Genomic DNA, 12,036 nt, shown 5'->3' with positions numbered 1-12,036 from the left:
GCCCAGGCTACACAGAGAAACTCTGCTTCCAAACAAAACAAAACAAAACAAAACAAACAACAGCAACAACAAGGATTAAAAACCAGTGTGAACAGTGTGTGAAGGGAAGCCAAGGAATGTTTGAAGGACTGGGTAGTTTGGGAACAGAATGTCACGGTGACGTAACATGCATGCATGTGTGTACCTAGGCTTGGTGGAGGCGTGGGAAATGCCCATCACCTAGGAGTTTCCTGCCATAAGGCTGTCACTGCTAGTGAGCGTGTGCCCCTCTCCCTTGGCATGGGTACTGGATGTAGTGAAGTTTTTCAGGGATCTTGTAGATCTTGTGCAGGTTTGGGTGAAGAACCCTGTCATCAGGGTTCAAGCAGCTGGCAGCACAAGTTCAAGCTTGTGACCCTGAAGGGCTTTCCATGCGTATGGTTATCATTGGGGGTGGGCAAAGGGGCAGCTACACACCTGTGCGCATGAAATCTGCCCCTCCCAAACCAGACTTAATAAAAATACTAACTTCTTAGGCACGAACCATTCTGATTACTCCTACGCTGGTCCCCGTCCAGAGTTTCTGAATGTAGAAATGGGAGATATGGTTTTCGTAGGTGATGGGCGTTTTCCACACCTCCACCAAGCGTAGGTGTATACAGGCTTTTGTGGGAGATTCAGAAGGATGGATGACCAGTGTGCATGCGTTCAACACTAGCCTCCCACACTTTTCAGAGAGGTCAAAATGCGGTACATTATGTACTTTTCACCACACAATGGAGAAAGGGGCAATAAGAAAGAAAAAAAAGAAGATGAAGGCAGATCTATACACAATGCTCTGTGTGTGTGTGTGTGTGTGTGTGTGTGTGTGTGTGAGTGTGTGTGCACACACACATCAGTTTCTAATCAGAGCCTCAGTTTCCTCTTTGTGGATGTTTAAAATAAACCACATGTATAACAAGGCTCGACATTCATTCCTGGCATGTTAGCACAGAGGCCAAGATGTTAAGGGCTCATAAAAAATGTACGAGTCTCTACTTTATGATGCTTTTCTTCGAACAAAAGTTGAAAAAGAGGAAAGAGCGGGATTCTCCCCTCCCTTATTTTTGCCCTGAATTGCTACAGTGCTGAGTGAGTGTAGGTTGCTTCTGCCCTGTGTGTGGGGCTGGGTTCTCCAAATATGCTTGGATCTGTATTGTCTTGGTAATTAATTCCCTTTCCCAGAACACAACTGGTGCCTCCTTACAGCCCTGCTTGTGGATAACCTGTGGTCCCTCCATATACTACTCTGATGCCTTCCATAATGTCTGTCTTCAGAGGTGGGCAGCTAGCAGGAGAGACGCCCATGTCACCATCAAAACAATGCAGTCATGCTCCTTCTCGAATGCATGTTTGTGTATGCATGTTGTGAACCAGTGAGAACACAGGGATGAGTGCATGAGAGGAAATGCACTCAGAAGATGACCAACCAACCCGAGCAGGGACTGGACAGCCACCAGGGGCAGCCACCAGGGCCTGTGCAGTCAACTCCCCAGGGAGGGGGAACAAAAAGGAATTCTGCTTAGTGTCACCCACTCTCTGGAGACACTTAGCCAAACTCCTAGCCCGGGTTATTTCTCTTTGTCTTCCAAATGAATGGGAGTTTTATTGCCTTCACTTTATGATGTGGAAATTAAGACTGAAAGAGGTAGAGTTATTGCTTGGGGTCACACTGTAAGCCAGAGGGAGCTTGTGATTGACTTTCTGGCTTACTCTGGCAGCACATACCTTCTCTGTAAGTCTTGGGACAGAGGAGTCTCGGCTCCACCTTCTCAATCAGCCCCTGTCTTTCTGGGAAGGTGCAGACATTCTGGGAAGCTCAGATAGTAACTGCCCCCACACTTGCTGAGAGAGGCAGCTAGGCTGGTGCCGAGAGACAGGCTTTGAGTTGTGAAGACAGGCCCCGACTCAGATAGAGACTCCACTGCCTGCATCTGTTTTCTTGTAGGTAAATTGGGGACCTATATCTTAGGGCTGTTGGGAAGACAAAAAGCCTGAGGTAGAGTTCATAGTGCAGGTTATTTATTTATTTTTTGTTAACTTACAGTACTTCAGTCCAAGAGTTAGAGAAAGTCAAGCACACTGACAGTGTGTCCTTATAGCCTCAGTGGGGCCAAGCCTTTGTTCTAGAAATCCTGCTTCTGAGAACTTGTCTTAAGAATCAGAGTCTCATGGCCAGGTGTGATGCTTATGAATGTGTGATGCCACATACATAGTCACTGGCAGCTGGGAACAGGTGAAGCGGTCCAGGCATCTAACAACATGGGGCTTGTTAAATTAGTCCCCCAGCCTCCTGTGGTAGGACTCAGAGGGTCTTCAGTAGCGATGGTCTCCACCTACTCAGGACTTGATGGGTAAAGATGTTGGCTGTGTTCACCCGTGCCGAGGCGGAATCCTGCAGAAGCAGCTGCCTTCTTCAGTAGTTGCTCCAGCATCTGCAAACTTGGAACAAAGTGTCCGTGCCTGAGAGGTTGCTCTTCTAGTTCCTTGATTTTGTAACTGTTCAACGTACTTGACTTATACATTGTATACATGTATACTTGTGCAGGTAACTAATCCTCTGAAGCCGTACTGCTCTTGAATTCTCTTCTTAAATATCTGTTAGACAAGCACCTGGGGGGCAGGGTAGGCACGGTGAACTGAGTGGGCAGTGATTCTGTGTCTCCCTCAGTACCTTGCTGCTGCTGCTTTTCTGTTCTCCCGGGTGCCTGCTGATGTAGTGAGCCTTTCCTTCCCCTTCCCGGCTTAGTGTAAGGGGTGGGTAAGTTGATACTGGCCATGCCTAGAGATTTTATATCACAGGCAGTAGTGGCTACTTGCAAATGTGAACCTTCTCCTCCTTGAGAGCGACCCACTAAACACTTCCCGGCAAGCCACAGTCTCACCTGCACACGGCTTCCTATATTGCCTTACGGGGCTTGTGCACTGGCACCCAAGAGTTGAACCCTTTTCTTAGGACATTCTGGAGCCAAGAGTGTGGGTTGGGAGATAAAGGAGTCTTGTGGACCGTGGGGTCACAGATCAGGACACAGAGTGAGAAAGATTTCAGACTTGTGTTGAGCGCCCCACAACCCTTCCATCCGGAGCCAGAGCTTCTGCTTTCCAGATGTAGGAGGAAAACAAAGGGTTAAGAACCCAAGCCCCAGTTCCATGCTCTAGAGCCATTGCTTAGCCTTATGGAGGGGGGCTTAAAGATGCCCTGTTTTAATGGGCTGTTAGGCCAGGGGTTTGATACCTCCAGCACCTGTCAGACTGGTCTAGAGAAGTACAGATTCTCAGGGTTGCTCAGGGTGAGGCTCTGTACTTGTGATGCTGTAGATGTGTTATTAGCTCTTGCTGGCAATATTACTTCAGCAGTCACAAACGTTCTTTCCTCCCGATCCCGAGGAGACGGGCTTATAATGAACCTAGCCATCTCAGCAGCTTGTTCAGAGGTGGGAAGTTTGGAGCTAGAACATCTAAACCCTAGCTTGACTGGGCCCTGGTATGCTGCTTTGCTTCTGTGGGACTCTGTTTCACCCTGTGAGATGGGTCAGCAGAGTCTGGGTTTTCTGGCAGCAGCTAAGGAGGCATCTGTGAATGGTTTGGGGCTATGGCCCAGGGTGTTATAGAAGGATGGGCGTGGTCTAGAGCTGTGTGATGCTTCTAACCTCACCAGCTTGGGACCAGCACAGAGAAACACATGTGAAGGGCTGCCTGCACCTTTCTCCAGGGCCCTCTCTGATTAATATGTGAAAGTCTTCATAAAGGAAAAAAAAATGTTTTTACCTTGGTCAGGCCCCGGCCTCTGCTCAGTTGTCTTTGCTTTTTCCTAGTTTCTGGTTCTGTGTCTCACTAGTGTTGGCATGGCACATGGCTCTGCCGTTTGGTTTTCTTTCTGTACTTACCTGAAGCTTTGCTGGACCAGGGTGGAGCAACCAAGTGGAAGCTGTTGCTCACAGATTTCTCTCTTCCTCCTTTCCTGCTTTCTTCTTTTCTTCTTTGCCTGGGAGCTGAAGCCCCACTTGACAGCAGCTGTACTGTTTCTGGGAGATATGGTGGCTTCCTGCGGCTTCCTTCCTTGCCAGAAATGGGGTAGGTAAGAAACCCCTGTGCAGAGGGCTGGAGGATGTAGGGGTACATGCAGGTGTTGGATAACTAGTGTGTTAGCATGGTGTCAGGTACTACCGTGGTGCTGCACAGGCTGGCTTTCCCTGCTACTGTGGTCACCCCCACCGTGTGTGTGTGTGTGTGTGTGTGTGTGTGTGTGTGTGTGTGTGTGTGTGTGTGAGAGAGAGAGAGAGAGAGAGAGAGAGAGAGAGAGAGAGGGAGGGAGCCAGCCTCCTTCCCCACTCCCTCCCCCATCACCATAAGCTAGCCTGTGGTTCTTCTATCTCCTGAAGCCCAGGGTGATAGGTATATACTGCTGTGTCTGGCTAGTTGTCTTTTTCTTAGAAAATGACCAGAGAGAACACAGAGAATAGGGTTGGGAGTGACACTCATGCTGTCTCTAGGCTTCCCTGCTGCTCGTCTAGCTGGTGCAGAGGGACTTGGAGAGGGGTCTGGAGGGAGCCTCTGCTGTGCTGGGTACTTGGTTTGATCTTGAACATGCTCATCTTTGCTGGAGGCTCAGTTTCAGAGGTGATCCCAGGCTGGACAAGGACTCCATCATGCTCTTGTGTAGGGGAATGCATAATCTTTTCCCTGAGCATCCTCAGCCCTGCACCATGGCACACTGCTTGGTGAACATCCTACTTTCCATTACAGTTCCCTTGTACTACCTTTGTTTGGCCTTTTGTACAAGGCATGGCCCGCACATCTCCACAGAGTGGGCCATTTCAGTTTGTTTCTTTATGTGGTGTTAGGGAGCAGTCGCTGGGCTCCCTCTTACTTGGCTTGTGTCCTGTCTCTGAGCCCCACCTCTCAGCCCTGTTTGCTTTTCATTCCCCGAGTAGCCAGGCTGTCCTCTGTGTTTGGCAGTGCGACTCTGGCCTTTCAGGTAACTTCTTGGTATGGAGGACACAGCTTCTCTAAAGATGAGCTTGTCTGGCTTACCACTTCCTGTGGGAATGGGGGACTCTCAGGAGCCTCTTTGGGGCCAAGGTGAACCCATCTCCCTTGCTAGAGTAGTGTGATCCCTGGGTTCAGGGGAAACTGAAGGGCATCTACTAAGGTCCAGGAAGCATGACCCAGAGTGAAAAGAAAAAGGGGAAAAAGAAAACCTCTCCAAAGAGTAAGAAGGTTCTTGACCTTGTTGGCAGGCAGTTGTGGGGAGAACATTTCCCTAGATAATGTTTGGTGAAAATGATCCTTTCTTAAGAAAAATGCCTAATGTGCGCATGCGCTCTTAGGAGCTAATCTTGTCTGTCCTGTCCTCTGGGCTCCTTGTGAGCTGCGGGCTCTGGGATCAGCCAGCGTTTCCCTTTCCTCCTTCACTTCTTGAGGCCATTCATTGCCTTAGCCTGTGACAACCCAGGTCCTTTCTGACCTTGCCACAGCTTGGAGGGAGGAAACACCCTGTTGAGTTAGCAGGCTGCAGGGCTAGAGGGTGATTTTTCATTCTCCTCACCTTTGCCCCACTTTCTGCATTTTCTTTTGTGTCCAGTGTCTTCTCCGCTTGTTTGGTGAGGTGCTGGAGAGGCCTTGCCCTTGGGTGGAGGACACTGCGCTCCAGCCAAGAGCAAGCATCTTACACTAGTGCCCACCTACTTTAACACACTGATCTGTTAGCGAGATTTGCAGCTCAGAGACCAGCATGCAAAATGTACATGGCCAAAACTGCATATCCCAGAGGAGGAATAACAGGGACAGCATTTGGTAGGATTCACCCATTCCCATGGTTCAGTTAGTCACTGATCCCACAGCTGAGAAAAATGTGGGCTTCTGGTGTTTGAAGCCCTCACAGAGCCTTAGAATCCTTATCAGCCCCTCCCCTGCCCCAGGAGGCATTGATCAGGGCTACACTTGAATGGCTGCCACCAGACCAACGCCCCTTAAAGGCTTCCTGGCTCTTTTCAGTCCCTTCTCTTCCATTATTTTGGTCCACACACAGTGCCGGGACTTCCTGGAATGTCCAAAAATGACTGTTCCACTCTGAGTGGATGCTGTTGGGTTATCTCTCAAAGCACAGTCCCTTGAAGCCATAGTCAGGGCCTGAGTGTGGGCAGTGCTTACCTGCTCCTCAGCTCTTCATCCGGGGGCAGCTAAAAAGTCCAACACACCTCACATCTGCTGAGGCTAAGCCATGCGGGGCGAGCGCCTTGTGGGCCCTGTCACTCAGGGGCAAGTGTGCCTGGGGCTGCTTTACCAAAGCCGGGTTCAGGACAGGCTCTGTTGCAGTAGGACAGCATGGGGGGAGGTGCTAATTCTGTGGGGGTTGTGTCTTGTCTTTCTATTCATTCAGATGCTTGTTCTTCCTGCTGTCTGCACTGAATTAGGCATTGGCATTAGCAGTGAGGGGATGACAGGTGTATGCCCTGTAATGAGGTAGACTGAAGCTCAAGAGATGGAAGGTAAACCACTGAGTGGAGCCAAGGCTGTGGAGAGCCGAGCAGCAGGGGAGCTGAGAGGTGAGCTCTCTATGGGGTTGATACACTTGGGTGGGGAGAGGCTGGCCTAGCTGTCTGACACACGACCTTGGGCAAGTCCAGCCTTCCTGTGTCCCATAGCCCCCGTGTGTGTTTATACAAAAACTCCTAGACACAGGATTCTGCTCATCTCCTGCTTGGATCTGAAATAGAGTTAGTTTGTGGAATAGAGGAGAGTTTGAGGTCTCTGCGAGACAAAACTACCCTAGCGCCCATTGCCACCAGAGGTCACTGATGGGGTGGTGGGGGTGGGGGGAGTCTGTAGTCTTTTGACAGATCTTATTCATGCCAACAGAAGATGTATCACTGTAGAATCTCTGGAGCTCTTCACAAAGGGTCTTCCTACAGGTGACTGGCCTGGGGCTTCATCACGTGCCCTGCCTGTGAATTCAGCTCCTTCTAGGCCCTTCTGTTTGTACAGTTGCCTTCTGTGAGCTTCATGCTCTCTCCTACACCTGTAGATGTATACAGCAGCAGGGTGGGCAGAGATCCCATTGAGCCAGCCTGTTTCTGTGCCGGCCGAGAGCTGCTCTGTGCTCTTATGCCGAGTTCCTCACAGATGCTCCTGGCACTGGATGCTGGGCATAGTTAGAGGTTCTAGTGGTGTTAGACCTCATAAACATGTTACCGGGGAGGTCTCTCTGGATAGTCGTCCCCATGGTATGCTATTAAGCTCCGGCCTTTCACTGATTGGTCATCCCTGACATGCTTAGCCCTCATGAGTTCTTTGTGCCTTTGCAACAGAATTCTAGTTTAAGGATATGGGAGCTCATATCCTTGGGCCCCCAGAGATCACCCCTCTCTCCCAGTTTCCCAGTCAGCACCTGGTATAATTTCTTTTCTGTGCCTGCTGTCCTTGTTGGTCATGCTGGGAATGCAAAAATCGGAGTGCAGAGCTTAGTCAGGTAGGAAACCCTCTTCCTTCTCACAGCTTTGGAAGTACAGGGCCTGAAGGAGAATGGGACAGGTGGGGCATTTCTTATTCTCACCAAGAATAATCTATAATATGCTCACACATTCACAAGACAGAATTTGGGCCAGGCTTAGCCTTGTGTATGGAACGGCGTCCAGTGCCGGTAGCTGTAAGAAAACACATTCATGCCCCAGGCACAAGAACATCTGTCATAAGGGCCCCTCACTGAGAGAGAGGGCTGTGGTCAGGGCCACTGTACAGGCTTCAGGAAGCATGCACCATGGCCTGCTAACTGACCTTCCTCGCCAGCGGTACCATGCACCATGGCCTGCTAACTCTGACCTTCCTCGCCAGCGGTCCACTCCCTTTCTCCTGTTTCTGCAGTCCTGTATCTCCAGGACAGAGCAGTCCTAGGTCCCTTGCCCCCATAGGGTAAAAATGAGAGATGTGCCCACATTTGCTTTCTTTTCTGGCTGATGCTGGCTTTTCTGTGTGACCATCCTCCGGGTCAGGGGCTTGGGAACTCAACAGCCTCCAGTGGACAGACTTAAGGGTAGGCTAGTGAGAACCACAGCTGGCCCCGCCCTCTTCTCACTGTCTCCCTTGCCTTTGAGCTGGCTAGGATTCTAGATGTGCTCTTGGTGCCGTGGTTTATAGAAGACCTTTCTTTTCATGGACTACCTTGAGTTGGGGCCTAACCTTGGCACAGGTTCTTATTAACTGTGAGACTTTAGGTGCTCCCCAGCCGAGGTGCACTGAGAACAGTGGGCACCCAGCTTTTCCAGTTTATAGTATCAAGGGCAGAGAGGTGGGTGGCTCAGGTTCCCTCAGCCTTGCACGTGTGCAGAGCTGCAGAGCCTGTTAAATCTGAAAAACATGTGTGCACATTTTTGGCTTAAACAAAGTTCCATTTACAAAGTCTATAACCCAGCTTTTAATATTATTATGTGCTCCAGACTGGGACCGAGTCCAGGGCGAGAACGCTATTATGCTGTATAATGTTTCTCCCCTGTTCCCCACCAGCCTGGTCTCAAGTGCTGGGGTCTGGGGCAGGGGAGACTCCATCCCTGTCAAACCTCATTCTGTGGGGTCCAGGCTCGAGTGGGGGAAGGTGAGTTCCCTTGCCAGCCAATGAGACACAATGATTCCATCTGCCGGGCTGGGAAGAGTGGGCCTTTGTGTGTCTAGAGGTCTGTCTGCAGGTCATAACTCCAAGTGCAGAGCTTTCCTAATCTCTGAGGGCCACTATATCTGCTCCATTATCAAGGTAGCCTTGCATCTCAAAGGTGGCAATGAGGCCTTTGATAGGAGAAAATGCCTGCAAGATTAGGGGCTGTTCTGAGTTTTGCCTCGTTTGTGTAGGTGGTAGATGTTTTGCTCATGAGTGGAAACTATGTACATAATGGTTGTAGCACTGAATAGAAAAAGCTTCTGATATGTCTGTGTGGAGGTAGTTGCTGTGATTGATTAGTGATGTCTGCCAGGATGCAGGGCTGTGGAAACATAGTGGAGACATGTGGAGGTAGTTGCTGTGATTGATTAGTGATGTCTGTCAGGATGCAGGGCTGTGGAAACATAGTGGAGACAGTATTTATTTACCTTCCATTCATGTTTGATTCTTTTCATTATTTATAATCTCGTGTGTGTGTGTGTGTGTGTGTGTGTGTGTGTGTGTGTGTGTGTGTACATGGAGGATGAAGGACAACAATGGGTGTTTGAGATGGGATTTCTTGTTTGCCGTTGTGTACACCAGGTTATCAGACCTGTGAGGTTCTGGAAATTCCTCCGGTCTCATAAAAGCACCTGGATTAGAGATACATGCTATGGTATCCAGCTTTGTGTGGGTCCTGGGGACCCACACTCAGGTCCTTATGCTTACATGGTGGTACCCACCGAGCATGCTCATGTGCTTTATTCTGATCACCGTTTTATCTCTGTGACACCAACAAAAGCCACCTTGTCACAGGTTTTGTGCCCCTTCCCCCATGTCAGATAGCATAGATACCCCTGCAGGGCTCCCATCTTCTGACCTGTGTCCTACCCCTTGACCTATATGTGCAGCTTCCAAACTCACAGCCCTTCTTTCTTCTCTTCTAGTTGAAGAGGGGGAGGCCTCGGACTTCTCGCTGGCCTGGGATTCCTCTGTGACAGCAGCAGGTAAGTGCCAAGGGGCTTGTGGAACATTGCTGGGGGTTTGGGGGGGGGCTGACCCAAGGAGTCAGAAATCCACTCAGCTGGTTATGAAAATGGTATTTTTTTCTTCATGTCGCATTCCTGTGTCTAGTCCAGACTTCCCTAAGCAACACGATTATATATCTATTCCATATGGCCAGTAAAATTTATTCCATATGGAGACAAGTACACCCTGCTTCTCCCAGGGGCCATGGCTCCATCCTCTGGGTATGTTAGATGGATGGTGAGTCCCTCCAATGCCAGGCTTGGCATCTTCAACTCTGAATGTCACTAACAGTCTTGCCAAACACATTGACTAGAAGCTACTTTAATAGGGCAAAGCGCCAACAAAACTCAGCATTCCTGTACTTTTGCCCCTGGGATGGACTGTCAGACCTGGCTCTGCCTTCAGGGGGAGATAATGGGGTTCATATGAGGTGTGTTGCACTGTGAAGTGCTGGGTGACATGGCCATCCGGGGGTGGGAGGCTTGGGTTTTCAACCTCAGCACTTTCTCCTCTTGCAGCTGTTTGGCAGCTGTAAGAAGTGGCTCATGGGTGAGAGTTTTGAACTGGTAACCCTCTCTGTGGCTCACAGGGCTTGAGACGGATCCTGGCTTTGGGAGCCTGGAGCTCTGGAGTGGCGTTTCTGCTTTCAGCCAGAGCCTCCAGTGTTGGGTCTTAGTTCTTTGTCTGGCAGGTGACAGGCTTCCTTTTTTGTTCCTTCAGACACCTCATGACCGGTGAATATGTGTCCATGGATTCTGAACAGTCCCCTTCAGATTCATGGGGAGGGGCAAGGCCTGTTCAGTCCTGCAGATGAGTCCTATCAGATAATCATTACATCTAGTCCTCTCTTTTTGTTGTGGAAATGGAGGCAAGATAATGTAATGTTGGGCACACATTTCAGGTCTGTACACATTTGACATCAATGATTGCACATCTAGTTTGTGACTTTGTAGACATACATGGCTTATGACACAGATAACTTAACTGAAGAAACCAAGTTCACAAAACAGTTTTGAGTGATAGCATATAACATAGACTCAGCGAAAGCCTTTAAGTTTATTGTTATTTTTGCCTATGTGCATGGTAAGTTTGTAGCGCAGGGGCCATACTGCATGTGTGGTGGTCAGAAGACAGTTTTGTGGAGTTGGCTCTTTCTTTTAGAGCCCTGGTTATCAAACTTCCTAATGCTGCAACCCTTAATGTAGCTCCTCTTGCTGTGGTAAACCACCCCCCACCATACGATTATTTTTGTTGCTACTTTATAACTGTAATGTTGCTGCTGTTATGAATTGTAATGCAACTATCTGTGTTTTCTGATGGTCTTTGGTGACCCCTGTGGAAGGGTGTTTGACCCCTAAAAGGTTCTGAGCTACAGAGTGAGAACCAGTGCTTTATGTCTTTGTGTAGGTTCTGGGGGTCCAAAGCAGATCTTAGGCTTGTGTGGCAGGCACCTTTTCTGCTGAGACATATCACTGGGGCCCCAGCAAAAAATCTTGAAGATGGTTTCTAAATAACTGAACTGAGGGATATAACAGACTGAATAGGAGAGTTGGGGACTGGCCCTTGATCCCCAGTCCCCCGCTTCTGGCCTGATGTCTTCCCAGAGGCTCTGAGTGTTGTTTGGAGCCCACAGAGTCTTTGATGGCCTGGGTGTAGGATCTATAATGTCTGAATGGCCCATTACCTTGGTACTTTGTGACAGAAGCTCCCTTCATGGAGGAGACTCATTGGAAGCTTGAGCAATGGAGATGCTCTAGTTCTAGAGAACCAGAGGCAAGACCATAGGTCAGTGCTGGACAGTGGGATGGGGCTCTGCTGTTTGCCTTAGTGCCTTGCCCTGTGGCTACTGAAATACAGCAAGACTGGCTCGGACATAGTGCAACATGCTTAGAGCCCTAGCACTCGGTAAGCAGAAACAAGTGAATCTCTGTGTTCAAGGCCAACATTGGCTACATGGTGAGTTCCAGGACAGCCAGAGGAATGATGAGAGACCCCCATCTACATACATACATACACACATACACACAAACATACGTACAAACACACACAAACACACACATTTAGTTATCACGTGTAGGTGGGTGAACTCTGGCTGTTCCAGCTTCTAAGAGGGACCTGCTGTAGACAGACCTCTGATGGAGGAAGGCTGTCTTCACTCCCATGATGGAAACAGTGGTGCGGTATGAGGGAAACGGTAAGATGGTGCTTGTGATCTAGCTGTCAAGTTCCCAGATAGAACTTAGGGCAGTGAGGCATCCCCTGGTATGCAGGATTTGAACACTGGCATTTCTACAGCCAGTGTAGGCGACCTACCCTTTGCCTTTCTATCAGGGAGGCTGAGAAACAAATGCACTTGAAAG

The 12,036-nt window shown here is 49.4% G+C and overlaps 1 protein-coding gene across 2 annotated transcripts in view; it reads left to right on the top strand.

Annotated features, from left to right (window-relative positions):
• Window positions 1-12,036, top strand: part of ZNF423 (zinc finger protein 423) — a 286,423-nt gene that overhangs the window by 44,069 nt on the left and 230,318 nt on the right. For both annotated transcript variants that reach the window (XM_080937369.1, XM_080937371.1), the window contains exon 2: window positions 9,595-9,654. In XM_080937369.1, coding sequence (XP_080793495.1) covers window positions 9,595-9,654 — 60 coding nt within the window. The remainder of the gene's footprint in view (window positions 1-9,594; window positions 9,655-12,036) is intronic.

Source organism: Micromys minutus (genome assembly GCF_963924665.1).
Source record: "Micromys minutus genome assembly, chromosome: 24".
NCBI lineage: Eukaryota > Metazoa > Chordata > Mammalia > Rodentia > Muridae > Micromys > Micromys minutus.
The sequence above is the reverse complement of the archived record's forward strand: the minus strand, read 5'-3'. Positions and strand labels throughout refer to the sequence as shown.